Genomic DNA, 16,457 nt, shown 5'->3' on the forward strand with positions numbered 1-16,457 from the left:
AAAGGGGTAAAAACCAAAGTCGGACTCGGTAACGTTTCTCTTCTCGTCTCTTCTGAGAGTGTATATTGGTTGTGTCGTGTTGTGAAAGAAAAAGAAAAATGGCGGAATCATCGTCAGCGCCAGCGCCAGCAGCAGCGGCAAAATCGGACGCGGAGACTGAAGAATTGCTGGATCGAATGTTGACTAGGTTAGCTCTCTGCGATGACTCCAAACTCCAAGCCTTGCTCTCCAAGCTCCTCCCTCTCACCATTTCTTCTCTTTCCTCTTCTTCGCAACTCGTCCGCAACAAGGTTACAATAATTCTCCTCTTTTTTTAATCCTTTTGTTTCTTATCTTTGAATTATCCATCAATTATTTTTTGCTTGTGCTTTCGGCGGTTCTTATTATTATTATTATCATTATTATTATTATTGTTGTTGTTGTTGTTTTTAAATTTGAGACTTGGAGGTTGGAATTATATGAAAGTAATAACTATTCGATTTTTTTTTTTAAATTTAAGTTATATATTGTTGTGGAATTTAATAATATCAACTATCGAATAGTACTAAATTTTGGTGGAGATAGTTTGGTACACTTCTTTGCTGGACAAATGTTATTCATTTTGATAACATTATGTAGTGATTCAATGCTAGGAAATATTGGTTAAGATGTTTCTTTAACTCCGGTGCAGATGAGTAGGTATCTATATGACTATATCTGCATCCGGTTTGAATTACTATAATTCTTTGAATTTGTGGTTTCTTTACATAGTTTATTTGTAAGGTGCAGTGCGGGTGAGTGCTTGATTTAGTGAATGTTTCTGATAGTATTATTTGGTAGGATTCTTCGTTGCCCATTACAAAGAAGCTTGGAGAAGTTTTGTTGTAGTTTAATTGCCAAATATATCTGATTACAGCTTGTTATTTTGTTAGTCTGATGTGGCTAGAAGATGAGTAACTGACCAAACATCTTGCTTAACTCCTTGGGCGTGGCTTCTTCATGGCTTGTGGAATCTAAGTGGATCATGGTCTAGGGTATTGCTAAATTTTGGGGATTTAGGATTCAAAGGCATAGGAATAAAGTGTTAGTATGATATGGTTTAAATAGGTTTGGAGTTGAATTCTCTGAGCTCCTTCTCTTTTTTTTCATGAAAGACATATACAGAATTTTGAATTCATTGATCTCGTAAATGTTTGTGAACAATTATTGCAAACATGTTGGAAAGGCTTATTATTGAAGTTATGCAAATTTGAAGACTTATTCTGTTTTCCTCAATTTTCTTGTAGAGGACGGACTCATTGTCTCTATTTTACTTCTGTGCTTTATTTTTGTACTTTCTCTCACTAGAAAGTGCAACATGTTAATTCTTCTATTCTCATGATTCTTTGTTGTCAGTGGGTACTCTATCCAATTCCAATCACATTACAGTTATTTACTTAGAAGAAGAAACATAAGTTTATGAACGGACCGTGATGCATAAAACTCAATAAACAGAAAATGTAATAATAACCTAAGGTTTTCAATGAAAGAAACATGAAGTTATGACTTGAAAGCAACCGATAGAGCCTATTCATGCTCCCAACTAAGAGTTTCCAGAATTGAACATGTGCCAAATTAAGGCTTGGGCACTAGAACCAACCTTAGCACGACTTCTAACCACATTTGGAGGCTGCCACTGTGTGCTTCATTAAACATTCTGATCTTTCCTTTTATTTTTCTGGTTTATTATCACTTAGTTGCACAGTTTTTCACCGGAGAGACTTACATGCATCCATCATTTCCATGCTATCTATTGTTTGATGTATATACTTTGTTGTCTGCTTTATGCTACAAGGATCTGCCTTTGCCGAATATTTTAGGTATCATATTCCCCCCCCCCCCCCCCCCCCCCCCCCATCTTAACATGTCAAATTATGGTGTAAAGGTAGTTCTTTTTTGGCCATTATATTCTCAATGACTATGCTTCTTTTGCTTTGTCATTTTAGGTTCTTGAGATCTTGAGTCATGTGAACAAGAGAGTGAGACACCAGCCAGAGATTGGTTTACCACTGCCAGAATTATGGAAAATGTATATCGAAGCTAATGCTAATCCAATGGTTAAGAATTTTTGCATTGTGTATATCGAGATGGCATTTGAACGTGGACCTTTAAAGGTCTGTTCTACATTGTCTGTAATCCATAATCTCATCTTTGGGAAATTAATATATTTTATCGGGTTTGAAGTTATGATTTGCAAGTTCTAGCATTTTCATAATTAATCTTTGCTTTTGTTACAGGAAAAAGAAAATATGGCTCCTATGCTTGTGGTAAATATTTCAAAGGTTCCTCAACAACACCAAGAGATTCTCATGAGAATTGTGGCTAAGGTATATGTGAATCTTTAGGAAACTCCCCTTCTTCTTGCATCTTTCTAAAAAGTGGAAATTGGAATGGCTAAGCAAATGGATTAGAATTTAGAACCCAATCTTTACTCCAATATGCAATGTGAATCCTAACCTTGAATTTTGTCTAATCAAGGAGCCAAACTATATGGGCTGTTGCAAATGAAGGAAATATATAACAGATTTAGTTAACTTTGTTAAATCCAGTCATGTGGTCCAGAAGGACATGTGGGAGATAACATAGCTTTCAAAATTTGCCATATAATCAATTTGTTTATTACCCCTTCTTTTCCTTTTGTTTCTCTCTTTCTTTTTCTATATTCTTCACAGATATCTCTCTTTTCTTCATGCCAGTATGCATGATCTTCCCCTACTCTCTCTTAAATTTCTCCTTTACCTTTCCTGTCTCTCTCTTTCTTTGCTTGTTGTCATGGCTAGCCACTGGCATCATTCTGATATTACCCTATTTTTCCTTTCCTTTTTTCTTTACTTCCCCTTTCATACCCACAGATTCCTCTCTCTTTCTAGACCCAAACACCTGTTCCCCTCAAAATCTAGATTGTTCTGGAATTTATCCTCATAAAAGTACACGCAATATGATATCCATATAGGTTAATATTGTACTTTTTTTTTCAAAAAAAAAAAAAATTGAGACAATGCTGATATTTTTGGCATTTCCTTGGTTTCAGGTGATTGGTGAGTGTCATGCAAGCCACATTGATGATGAGATTGCTGCGAAGTATAAATTAGTGAATGATTCTCAGGACAGGGATCTATTTCTTGAATTTTGCCTTCATGCAATTTTGTACCAATCACCAGCTCAAGGGTCTGGAAGTCTTTTTAACATTGGGATGCTATAATCTTCTACTTTCCTTTTCATTCCAAAGGTTTCTAAATTTTTTGAGTTTTCTCTGCAGAGGAGGGAGCTCACCGGGGCTTTCCATTGCTCAAGCTAACCGTGTTGCAGGGAAGGTTCCATTGAAAGGTGATATGCTTTTAACAAGAAAGGTGAGTTGAAGATTATCTTGTTGCTGAACATTGATAGATGGTACTGTAAATTAGCTGTAAACACACACTGAGCACATTTGCTATAGGTCACTGGACCAATAGTTACCTAAGAATTTGATATAATCTGTATATGTTACTTTGGTTCTCTTTAAGCAGTTGGGGATCTTGAATGTTATTGAAGCTATGGAGCTGTCTCCTGAACTTGTTTATCCTCTATATGTGGCTGCTAGTGCAGATAGGTATTATATAATTTGCGTGTTTAAATTAAATTTACATTTTAATGTTTTTCCTTCTTATAGTGATCAGTTTATGATTGATTTGTTAAGTCAAGAACCTGTTGTCAAGAGAGGAGAGGAGCTCATAAAAAGAAAGGCTTCTGGTGCTAATTTAGATGATCCGAGGTTGATTAACAGACTGTTTTTACTTTTTACTGGTATGAAATGCAATTCTTTTTCTCTTTTATCAAATTAATTTATTGCTACATTTGTAAGCTTAAATGTTCTTTAGGTTTCATCTTTTTGACTGTCTTGCTTCATAAGTAATGTATTCCACTTGTCAGATTATAAGTTTTATTGTGAGAAAATAAAAAAGGCTGCCTTAATGCTCTGATGACTCATTTATGCATTATAAAGTTCTTGCTTTTAGTGGTTTTATGGAGGTTGTGAATCTGTTTGACTGTATGTTGATTTCATATTTAAGCACTTCTCAGGTAAGCTGAGCTGTTTAGGGTCTGACTATTTTAACCTTAAAACGTAACATTGTTTTCTTCAAATGCTGAAAATTTGTGTTAAAACATCATACTACTACTTTATCTCTTCCAAATTCCCAAAATGGAGACTTTTCTTTGGTGAGAAACCTCTGTAATCCTTAACAAAAATTATTCTCACCTTCTAAGGCAACCACTAATGCATTCTGGACTGCTTCCACAGATTTAGCAAAATTAAGTCCTCTCTAATCATTTGGGAAAAAAAAACTTCTCTCATCACTAGCACACTCATCCTTTTTCTTTGTATGCATGCTCAATACTGCATTGAAAGATGACACTTGTTCAATCTCCAAGAATCATACTTTGTAGAGTTGGCAAAGCTGACCTGAACCCAAACAACCCATGCGAACTAGTTCCAGCCCAATTTTACCAGAAAAAGTCAACAACTTGAACCTGAAAATGACCTAAATTCAAAGTGATCGGAACTTGATTTGACCTGCACTTGAACAACCTGAACAACTAGCCTGAAATGATTCGAATCCGAATAATTCGTTCAAACCCAATTTGATTTGACTTTAAAAAAGTTAACAACTTGAACCTGAAATAACTTGAATTTGAATGATCCGAAATTGAATAACCTAAGTGTTAAACCAAATTATTCAAATAAATGACCCGAATTTCCTTCAACAGAAGTGATCTGACGTGACTTGCCCAATTTACACCTCTAATAGTTTGTTATAATTGTTTATTTGCAACTTTGTTGTAGTAAGACCATTTGAAAGTTTTTGAGGTGATAGTTTCTAATACTTGTTTCACTTTTAATATTCAAAAATCCTAAAATGTTTCTCCCTTCAGAAAAGTTGTGTTGAATATTATTATGATTTATGTATAAGAATGTAACTTACATTTGTATTATGTACTTTTTTGAAATAGAAGGTTCAAGTTATATAACGAGAGATGTTAATTTGCTAAAGTAATTTGTTTGACTATTAAGTTATTTTATTCAAGACATGCTGGGAGATGGCAATCTGTTGGAATCTGTCTATTAATATATGATCCATTAGCCTTTCTATCTCTGAATCTTAAGTTTGTGAGCTTGAACTTTGAGTTTGCCAATTAATCAGAATTATGAAGTGATCTTCGAATGATACCTATTAAACGAATAAAGATGGAAGAGTAAATTTTGAATTGATTAGTGTGGTATTTAATGTGATGTTGGCCAGTGTCTATTTAATTTTTGGTTGCAATTGTTCTAGTGAATGAACTTGTATTATCAAATTTTGGGTGTTTATGCAAGCATCTCTAGATTTAGGGAAATTGAGTTCTTGGATGCATGTTTAGCTTTTATGCGGTGGCTTGAGATAACATTTGTGGCTGATAATCTTTCGAGTTCTTCATGCTGGTGGAAGATTGTTAACGCAACTTATTTACATCTTTTCCAGGTACAGCAGGTGCAGAAAATGTTGCTGTGGATTCAAGAGTCAATCCTGGAAATGCTACCTTGAAAGTGAAACTGATGGCTGTATTTTGTCGGTCCATCACAGCAGCAAATAGTTTCCCTTCAACCTTGCAGTGCATTTTTGGCTGCATATATGGTACATTGCATAATTTTTTTATCCTGTGGTAAAGTAGCGAAACTAACGTGAAGTATAACATGCTATGACTGATGATAGATATTCAGCTTTGTGAAGGGTAATATTACTTTGCGTATGAGATCAGACTCAAAATTTTCATAAAATTTAAAAGCAAAAATTTGTTTTGTTATGGTAAAAGAAAGCTAGGGATTGAATAAGCTCTACTCTGAAAAGACTAAAAGTCTAAAACCAAAGCCTTATCTAACCTAACCGTTCTTTTCAAAAAAAAAAAAAAAAACCTAACCTAACCATTAAGATGTCCATCATAGCCAAGAAGAGAATTAAAAGAGCAAGGAAAAAAAGGCTGCTAAATGAGATACTTCTTAAGGTATTGGTGTGATATTACTGAACACTACACTTAGTATTAATAGTGTAATCTTGCTTCCACATGAGTTCTCTTTGTGTTGGTAAGAATTCATTCTGATGTTCAGGTAATGGGTGCCATGATCTATTGGATTGTTGAATAACTTCATTATGCTTTCTTTTTTAAAATGATTTGCACACCACTGATTTAATCTCAACTCCACATTGAGCATGAACCTGTAATCGGTTTTCTTCAATCAACTAAATAATTATAAGATTTTAAAGTACACATTAGCATTGATCATTTGGTGCCATAAGCTTGTGTTTTCAAGAAAAGTTAGTCCTGTCATGAGTCAATGTATTTGTTATTTATATTTTTAAATTGGATCAGACTTTCATCTTGACATGATATGGACTGATGCTGGACAATTATTTCTCTTGACCTATTGTATGCAATATACTAAATCAAGTATTATTCTATTTTGATGGTCCTAATGCTGAACTAAAATCCAGATATAACTAAGAAAATTGATAACTTCTATGTATTAGACTATAGTTACAGAAAAACCGAACTGAAAATAGGAGAATTGGAACCCTGATCAGTTTTGAAGGAGTACTTTACTGATGTCCAAATATTTCTGGTTTAATTGTGCCTAGAATTACCAGATTAGCATCTCTTTTATTAGGTTTAAGGTTTGCAAGCAATAAAAGTAAGAACCAATATCAGATCGGAATTGAAATAGCTCCAAGATGCTGAGCATATTGTAATCGTAGTATGTTTACACTTTTCCGCACAAAATTACTTTATAAATCAGGGAAGTCTTTGGATCTTGTTGGGTATTTAAATTTAAACCTGAAACAACAAAAGCATACATTTCAGTGGCACCTTCGAATTTTTCTGGTAATACTGTAATGATACGATGCTAAAGATAATAGAGACAAGTAACAAATAGAAAGAAATCCCTGAAGCATAAGGTCTTGTTTGAGAACCATTGTCAAACACTACAAAGTATTCTAACATGAAATTGAACTAACATCCAAAACAAAAAAACTGTTACATGTCCATTTAAACAGTTGGAATAAGATCATCCTAGTTTACTTGAACTTCAATATATAATGATAAACCAGAGCATACCTTTGATTGAATAATCGTAAAAAGAAGACACAAGTCCAGCCTGCTGATAAGGTCCATGGACATAATAAAAAAATGCCCTAATTGCAAAGGTTATGTTTTTCCTCCTAAATGTTAAATGCTGAAAATTGCTATAACAACACTTTTGATAGGCAAAAGAGATGATTTTTATCATGGTAAAATTACATCTGCTAGTATTCTATTGTCTCACTGTCAGCATCTGACTTTTGACATTGCAAATGGATCTTTTGATGCATATTTGTTTCTCTTACTTCACATTCAGTTGGTGGATAGCAATTCCATATGCTGATTTCTTCTTTTGATTGTTGAAATTCTTAAATGGGATAGGGACTGGTACCACTTCAAGGCTGAAACAATTGGGAATGGAATTTACTGTCTGGGTCTTCAAACATGTGAGCACCTTATTATTTGATTTCTATTTAATTTTTAACTGTAGAAGCTTTTAATTTATGGACCCTGTCAGGTAAATTTAGAATGAAAAGGTATGGTGCAGGAAAAATTTTAAAAATCTGCATAAGGGAGTTTTGTGGTGGGTTTTGGATAACCAGGCTTTTAAGGTTTAGATTTATGTTTAAGAGGTGAAACAGCTTGAAATGGTTAACATCAAAGGGCAAAGTCTTGCTGCAATTAAGAAGATAACGGATAACTTGCTGAAATTCTGAATAGCAACCAAAAATGACTGAATTTGGGTTTTTATTTAGATTAAAGTTGTAAAAAAAGAAAAGAATTTAGAGTTAGTAGCAAGAAATGGGCTGAAATTAGGGAAATAGCAGCTGGACTTCATAAATTGCAGTTTTCATGTGAATGCCACTATGCATCAATGACATTATTTCTTTTCATTAAGAACTCACTTTTTAAAGTAGCAATTTAGCTACAGCAGATACCTTGTTTTTTTAATCTAGCCTTATATTGTCAATGGTTCTAGCTTGCAAAGCTGCTATTCCAAAACTTTGGAAAAGGGTGAAGACAATGACCTCATGATTAGTATGCATTATATTGTGGTGCACAAATACAAACCTACATAAATATATATCTAGATGGAGGTATTGGGAAGGTGGGGAGGAAGAATCTCGCAATTCTTAGCTGGAAAATACATAAATTTCACCAGAAATTCAGAATATTTTAAAAGGACATTTTTTTTAGATTCAATTGGGTTGGTCTGGTTTGGCTTTACCTCCAGCTAGTCCACCCTGAACTTAGGTTGGGTTGTGACAGGGCTGTCCCTACCTGCTTTGAGGCACAGGGCTTCTGTGGTAGCAATAAAAATCATCAACATGAGAGAAAAAGAAAAGTTGCTTAGTAGCAGCTTTTTATAATCTGTTATTTAAAATATCGCCAATCATTTTTTTTGTTTGTTTTCATTTCTTATTTTCATTCTATGTTTGGTTTTCTCTTTTCCTTAACAAAAGTTTTATTTTCATTTGATATTGTTTCCTTGTCATTTTCTTTTCTGTTTATGTAGTCAAAACTTGATCAACTGAAACTCATGGGTCCTCTCATACTGAATGGGATTCTGAAGTTACTTGATGGTTACTCAAATTCTGAATCAGGTTGTCTATTTGAATAGTTTCCTGAACTTCATTTTTGCATGATTGTTCAGATTTTGATCTTTGGAATCCTGTGGAATTACTTTAATTTATTTCATTCACCCAGATTCAGTTGCAAGGGACACCAGAACTTTTTCTTTTCAAGCAATAGGCTTGCTTGCACAGCGCCTGCCTCAACTTTTCAGGTTATTTACCTGTCTATTTTGATAAGTGGTGGTTCCATACTCGTTCTCTGATTAAATAATGTTATTGCTTTTTACCATCATTGCAGAGACAAAATTGACATGGCTACTCGTCTTTTTGATGCATTGAAATTAGAGTCCCAATCTCTTCGTTTTGTTATCCAAGAAGCGACAAATTCACTTGCTGCTGCCTACATGGTATACAAATCTTACTTCACCTGTATTCTCAACTTAATCATTGAAAACCATTTATTTTGATTTGCATGGTTCTGGAGGCCAATACATTTCTACTTGTTTCCTAAATGATCTAGAGTTAATTGCAATGGGGATGACATAATATGTAGGTCAATTACAAAAATACTCCTGGGCACACATACTCTTTCTCTACGCATTTTCAAAACCATACATTTCCTGCTGTTTTTGCTACATTGTATAGTTTTTGTTTCTTTTTCGTTCACTGACTCTTTAGAGAATTCTTTCCTTTTACATTTATGGTGTCAGGAGAAAAGTGCATATATGAGGGGAGGTCTACTCTTAATAAAAAATTGAGTGTGTGTTTTTTTTATCTAATTTGCTATAATTTTATTTGTTGTTTTCCATGTTCAGTTGCATGCTTAAAAATAAATAAGCAGTAAACTATTCTAAGTGAGAGATCATTTGGTTAAATTTTTATTTACAAACCATAAAGTAATCTGCTTTTGTCCTTCAGGAACAGGTGTAATTTATTTGCTTAAGAACTACAGTGGATTTGGAATCCTCTTCTGTAGTTGCTTTTCATTTATGCCCCCTCGATCTCAATGAAAGATCTTTTGTATCAAAAATTAAAAAATCCCCTAAGTACTTTAGAATGGTATACTTGTATGTGTGTATACATCAGCACTGTATTCTCTTCCTTAGTCTGTCTTTGATGACCATGAGACTCTTGTTTATGCTGCATGTATTGCTGCACCTCCTTTTATAAGATATTCTGAGCTTTGATGCTAAATTGATAGTTTTCTAGATACAATTCAACTTCCTCTGAAAAAATGATAATTTTATACATAAAAGTAATTCTTCTGGTCTGCTAAGTTGATGTACAGGGCTCTCAGGCTTGATATTGTATATATCTGATCCTTCCAACTTTTTATATTAAGGCTGTTATGCTGTTTTTATGATCACCAGGGAGCTTCAGCTGCTGTACTAATGCAATTGGAGACGTTGTTACTGAATAATTGTCAAGTGGTACTAGACTTCAACAATTCTAGTTCACACTTTGGTGACTTGTTTCTATTCTGCTCAAGAACTAGATTTTTTCCACACATGATTCTGGTTTGGTCATTAAGTTTTGCAGAGCTAAAGGCACCTCTATTTTTTTGTCTTGTTTTGTTTTTTGTTTTTGTTTTTGTTTTTTTGTGATGACCAGGAACAAAGTGAAGTTCGTTTTTGTGCTGTGAGGTGGGCAACATCTGTGTTTGATTCGCAACATTGTCCCAGTCGATTCATTTGTATGCTTGGAGCAGCTGACTCTAGGTTGGATATAAGGTAGCTGAAATCCTCTTTATGTTTATAGTAGAATAAAGAATTCCTTTTGCATCTGTATTCAAAGTGACTCGTGGATTCTTTATACTCCTCAATTGTTGCTTAGTATAATGATATTGAATGTTAGAATGGGGATGACGTGTGAGTGCATTGTTTGACCATCATGCTCATTTCCATCATAACTTACCATCTGACTTGGCTACTTCCACCATCTATTTCTCATTCATCAGCACTTCTGTGCTAATTGCTGATCACATTCTTCAATTACTCCACAATTTTAGTTCTTCTTTCTGTCATGTACCACATCCACCACTGCTGCCAGTTTGTCCATTATGAATGTGCAATTATTGTCATCGCCTCGTGGTTAGCTTCATCAATGCCAAGGGCATTCTGCCACCATCACTAACTCTGCCATTTCAAGCTATCCGACCTCTGTTTACAGCTATAATCGTTGCCACCAATATTATTGCTAACTTCGGCACTGCCACTGATGCTATAACTCCATTAAACTTGCCTCCACCACGAACCCCTACCTATCATTGACTGCACTCATGACAATGCTTCTTCTGGTATTGCCAAATCCTTTGAATCGCCAATTTAATATCCAATTCTATTGATGACGCCCTTTTTCTCTATAATTATAAAATTCATATATCTAACATACTATCTACATGTTAGAAGTCAACATTATTTCTCCTGGTGAGGCAAGATGAAGGATGAAGATACCATGGAGACCTTAGTCAAGAGTGTTTCTTTTAAATTTTCCTGAACACTAGGTAATAAAAATTTAATTTTCCCAGGCAGTTTAGTCTCAGTATCACACACATATCAATTATAAGCCTTTACTTAATAGCTTCGGGAATTTTGAAGTCTTCAATATTTTTTGTCCTTTAGCTAACAAAAATATTCAGTTTAGATAAGTAGTGACCATGGCATGTTATTAGGTTCATTCAACTTGAAATTTTGTGATATACAAACCCTCTTCATACACGGGAATATGAGAAAGTACAGTTGCATTGGAGGACCTGAAGCAGGCTTTAATTCCATTGAAGCATGCATTTGCAGTATGAGTGGATCAATAAAACTAAAATTAGTGATATAGATAACAAACGAAAGGGAAGAAACAAAAAAGAAAATGAAAAAAAAGAGATTTCAGGCTTCTGGATAGAGAAATCTAAAAGCCTAATGAGTTGAGTGCTTGAATTTGGTATTAGTGATGTGAAAGGAGATTTATGGTGCTAGGATGTTTCTTTCGTTAAATAAGAGAGCACATGGTTGGAAAATTTTCTTTTCTTCAGGTGCGTTTTGTTGTTATATAGTAGTGAGCATCCCTAGTAAAGGTTATTAAGAATGAGGACCTTTATAGACTGACTCAGGGGCTGAACCCATCAGGTCACACTCTTCAAAATTTTCAAAATTTTTGGTTGAATAATCAAGAAGCAATCCTGCACGGACTTCATCTTATGAATTTGTTATCTGGAAATAATTTGCATTGAATTGAGAGCCTATTGATGGTAATGCTAGTGGTTTTTGACGAAACTTTAAGTGTTTGGAAGGGCCACGTATCATGTGTTTTGTAGACAATGAATTATATAAAAGGTATTGCAGATAATTGTGTGCTCAGCGCATTATTTTGATAAAAATTGCTTGCAAACCTTAATGGAAAGGACATATTGGTACATCAGTTGCTCCTAATCCATGTACAGTGGAAATGTGACTGTTAGACATTATTGTGTTGCTGTGCTGTATTAGTATGTTCAGAGCCTTAATCTTTCTCACTATTTTGTATTTAATTTGTCTTCTTTGCTCTTGATTTACGTTCTCATTCTTAAAGTGATTAAATTAACATTGGCATTTACAACCCCTCCCCATTCCCCCACTTTTTCTTTTAATAGGGAAATGGCACTTGAAGGATTGTTTCTTGGTAAGGATGTAGGACGAATAATCAGTCAAAATTTGGATCATAGGTATCCTAAGCTTGGAGACATGCTAGAATATGTTCTTAAACAGCAGCCAAGGTTGTTAGATTCCTTTGAAATGAGGGAACAGAAGCTTCTTTTTCCATCAAAAATGTATGTGGCAATGATTAAATTTTTGTTGAAGTGCTTTGAGTCTGAGTTGGTGCAAAACAACTCCTTAGGAAGATCATCTGAATTTCTTTCTTCAGTGGAAAGAATGTGCTTGTTACTAGAGCATGCTATGGCATTTGAAGGCTCTGTTGAGTTGCATTCTACTACTTCCAAGGCATTAGTGACAATTGGATCTTATCTTCCAGAGGTTAGTGCTGCATGTTTTCTAAACTTGGTTGCTCCTGTTAGGGCTGCAGCTTTCCTAGACTTGGTTGCTGGTCTTGTTTGGTTACTGTCTTGCTGCTAGATTGCATATTCTTTGCTGACATATGCACCTTTTTATCATTAATATTATTGTTTTTAAGATGGTAGCATCACACTTTGCGTCAAGAATATCGTGGTTAAAGCAATTACTAAGTCACGTGGACATGGATACACGAGAGTCTGTAGCACGTTTGCTTGGCATTGCTTCCTCTTCCCTTTCACTTGCTGCATCATCTGGCCTTATTGGTGAACTGGTCTCCTCATTCACTGGAACAAACAAAAGGTTTGTGGCTATACTTTGTGATGAGTTAGATGTTTGGAATAATTACTTTTATATATATTATTAACTTGATTTAAATATTCTTCAGGTTTGAGGCACAACATGGAGCATTATGTGCAACAGGATATGTCACTGCCGATTGTGTGTCTAGATCACCTTCTGTAAGTTCTATGATGTAAAAGTGACTTATTACTTTTGGAATTTTTTTTTTGAATTAGGCGGCATGCTCTTACTGTTGGTGCAAGTTTGTGACCACTTCATTGGTGCCTTGATGCTACTACACCCACAAGTGCAAAGCACCGACCAAGAAAATTTTATGCATGTTTTCTGGGGTGGCTGTCACATGCACTCCTCATATTTCTGGTTCTTATTTTGATGTTTTATGAGCTATAAAATTAGCATTTGAAGTTTTGGGTTTACTTAGTGGTGGATAAAATGAAAAATGTGTTACTTAAGGACTAAGGCTTGAGCCCTTGGTAAATATGCTTGACAACTTCTTTATCCTGTTTCCATGATCTAAGTTTGCTAATGGAAGGGTGACCAACCCAGCAAATAATACAGTTTGAATATCAGTATAGCTGTGGAGAGGCAAAGTGGACACAATCTTATCTCTATATGCAACCAATTTTTTTTTTTTAACAAAGTTGAATTAAGTTTTGAACTGCTTCCACTTGCAAAATTTTTGCTTTTCTTCAAAAATGTGTTCAATAAATTATATTATATTATTTAATATTATTTTGAAGTTTGGTAACCTTTTTGGTATTCATGCATATTTGACGTTCGTCATTAAACAGATTCCAAAGGAACTCTTGCAAAATACTCTTAAATGCCTTGTTGGTGTTGTTAATTCTGAGAGTGCAATGTTGGCGTCCATTGCAATGCAAGCACTGGGCCATATTGGACTGTATGCACCATTACCTTCACTTGTCAGTAATTCTAGTTCAGGTGATGTTATACCTATGCTCATTTTATTTATTGCTATGTTTGTTCAAAAAGCTTAATAACCATGCTAACTTAATAAAGGAACTGCAGTTAGCATTCTGGAAGTTTTGAACGAAAAGCTGAGCAAGCTACTCTCTGGTGATGACATTAAAGCAATCCAGAAAATTGTTATCTCCATCGGGCATATGTGTGTGAAAGAAACTTCTGCTTCTCACATGAAAATTGCACTTGATTTGATTTTCAGTCTTTGCCGGTCAAAGGTTGGTGTAGAATATGATATAATATTTTTTTCTTTAAAGATTGCTTGTATCATTAGATCAAATCTTTGGGAGAGTTTTATTTGGTACAAGTGGTGTACGCAATTAGGAAAACCTCTCATTTTTCGTGAGTTTTTTAATTTTTATTTCTACAGGTTGAGGATATTTTATTTGCTGCTGGAGAAGCTCTATCATTTCTCTGGGGTGGCATTCCTGTTACTGCTGATGTGATTCTCAAGACTAACTATACTTCACTTTCCATGACTTCAAACTTTCTTATGGGTGATATGAAGTTTTCTTTGTCCAAATATATCTCTGATGAGAAAAGTGAGGCCAATGAAGATTGTCATATCATGGTTAGAGATACTATCACTAGAAAACTTTTTGATGCTCTTTTGTATAGTAACAGAAAAGAAGAGCGCTGCGCTGGAACTGTCTGGCTACTATCACTGACAATTTATTGTGGTCATAATCCTACCATCCAACATATGCTTCCAGAAATTCAGGTCAGCCACAACTTTAGAATTATGTAAATCTACTTTATTTATTTTTCATTTACAGACACGGAAAGAGAAAACAAAATGCTTTCCAGGTCCTAATTATAACCTGATTGTCACCTTCAAGAAAGATGTGGTGTAATTATAGACATTGCATTGTTATTAGTTCATTACAACTTTATATGATTTCCTCTTTTCAGTTACACTAGATTCCTGACATCTGAGGAAAATATTGAATTCTAGCCGTAAAGTCTGCATTGATAACTCTAGAAACTTGTCATAGGAAGAGATATTAGAACTTTCTTCTGATAACTTACTGATTTGTGCATAATAAGTGTTTTCTTTTAATAGAACCTCTCTCTTTTCCTACCTTTCCTAAGAGATATGGATGCAACGCGACCTATCTACCAGGCCTACTGCTTTGGTTAATAGTTTTCTAAGTTTTCCTTGTTTCTCAAATAAGTAAAGTTTAGTTTCAAGTACAAAGAAAGCAGAGCAACTCAAGCATGCTAGAAAAATTCTAGAGCAATTAAACAAGTAAGTTGAAAAACTGTCTACCAATTGAACATAGCAATAAAAAAGGAAGGAGAAGGATTCCAACACTATCATCCTTTAAATGCCATCTTCTGTCTGTTCATCGGTTTGAGTTCTCTTCTCCATGCACACCACATCAAACATAATAGTACTTTAATCTTCATGATGTTTTCTCTTTCTACCTTCCTTTTCAAACATATGACAAGATGGCTATTGTGTCTGGCATTACCCAACCAATCCTAAAAAAAAATACAGCTGCCTATCTGCTCGATGAAAAAATAAAAGATAGTCTGCTATGTCACCTTTATTCTTACTCATGCAATACCTATCCCAAACAAAATGTTTTCTCTTGATCTTTTTTCAAGTAAAATTTATGTTAAGCTTCCAAGCAAACAAAAGCGACTGTGGCTTTTTGGATGTTGAGTTGCATCTTAAATGGTCGATAAATTGATCTATATTGGTAAATAATAAATAGCTGAAGGCAAAAGATGCTAGCTAAAGGCTAGCATCAATATAGCCTTGCAGTAACTTTCAAGCTAACAAAAGCCACTGTCTGGCGTTCTTGATGCTTACTAACATCTTAAATTGATCATAAATTGTTATCTCCCAGTAAAGGTAAACAATTAAAAGGCGAACATACTATAATTATAATGTTGGATTGTTCACGCTTTGGTGATCTTTTATCTGAATCAATTTATTAGTAAAGAATTTTGTTGACTGAGTGGCTGTGGTCAGCAGAGAATGTTTCTATCATCTTGGATACTGCAGGCAGGCTTGAATTATTTTGTACAGGATCCCGTTAATTAGTTGCATTGCCCCCCTTTTTTTCCTGACTACTTTCGTGTTATTCTAGTTTAATACCTTCGTATTTCAATTGAATGCAGGAGGCTTTTTCACACCTACTTGGTGAACAGCATGAGCTTACACAGGAGCTTGCATCCCAAGGCATGAGCATTGTTTATGAACTTGGTGATGCATCAATGAAGAAAAACCTAGTTGAAGCACTTGTCACCACTTTGACTGGTTCAGGGAAGAGGAAAAGAGCTATCAAGGTAAAGTTATAATGTCATATCTTGGTGTAGAATAGAAGGCTCTACTGATACTTGATTTTAGGTTCAACACTATCATCAGACAAAAGTTAGGTTCTTGCAGTTTAGGGAATGGATTATTAAAATAGGAATCAAAATATCATGATGATTGACT

General features: G+C 34.7%; 1 protein-coding gene across 1 annotated transcript in view; it reads left to right on the top strand.

Moving 5' to 3' along the window:
- LOC18590038 (ARM repeat superfamily protein) overlaps positions 1–16,457 on the top strand; it is a 28,076-nt gene continuing 11,619 nt past the window's right edge. The window contains exons 1-21 of the mRNA XM_007015311.3: positions 1–290; positions 1,965–2,132; positions 2,256–2,345; positions 3,050–3,186; positions 3,278–3,368; positions 3,525–3,607; positions 3,695–3,801; positions 5,517–5,669; positions 7,492–7,556; positions 8,627–8,714; positions 8,818–8,896; positions 8,983–9,091; positions 10,055–10,114; positions 10,296–10,414; positions 12,307–12,688; positions 12,846–13,027; positions 13,113–13,185; positions 13,819–13,969; positions 14,057–14,226; positions 14,379–14,729; positions 16,139–16,306. Coding sequence (XP_007015373.3) covers positions 99–290; positions 1,965–2,132; positions 2,256–2,345; positions 3,050–3,186; positions 3,278–3,368; positions 3,525–3,607; positions 3,695–3,801; positions 5,517–5,669; positions 7,492–7,556; positions 8,627–8,714; positions 8,818–8,896; positions 8,983–9,091; positions 10,055–10,114; positions 10,296–10,414; positions 12,307–12,688; positions 12,846–13,027; positions 13,113–13,185; positions 13,819–13,969; positions 14,057–14,226; positions 14,379–14,729; positions 16,139–16,306 — 3,018 coding nt within the window. The 5' untranslated portion in view covers positions 1–98. The remainder of the gene's footprint in view (positions 291–1,964; positions 2,133–2,255; positions 2,346–3,049; positions 3,187–3,277; positions 3,369–3,524; positions 3,608–3,694; positions 3,802–5,516; positions 5,670–7,491; positions 7,557–8,626; positions 8,715–8,817; positions 8,897–8,982; positions 9,092–10,054; positions 10,115–10,295; positions 10,415–12,306; positions 12,689–12,845; positions 13,028–13,112; positions 13,186–13,818; positions 13,970–14,056; positions 14,227–14,378; positions 14,730–16,138; positions 16,307–16,457) is intronic.

This window comes from Theobroma cacao, chromosome 9 (genome assembly GCF_053813885.1).
Source record: "Theobroma cacao isolate CCN51 chromosome 9, ASM5381388v1, whole genome shotgun sequence".
Lineage (NCBI taxonomy): Eukaryota > Viridiplantae > Streptophyta > Magnoliopsida > Malvales > Malvaceae > Theobroma > Theobroma cacao.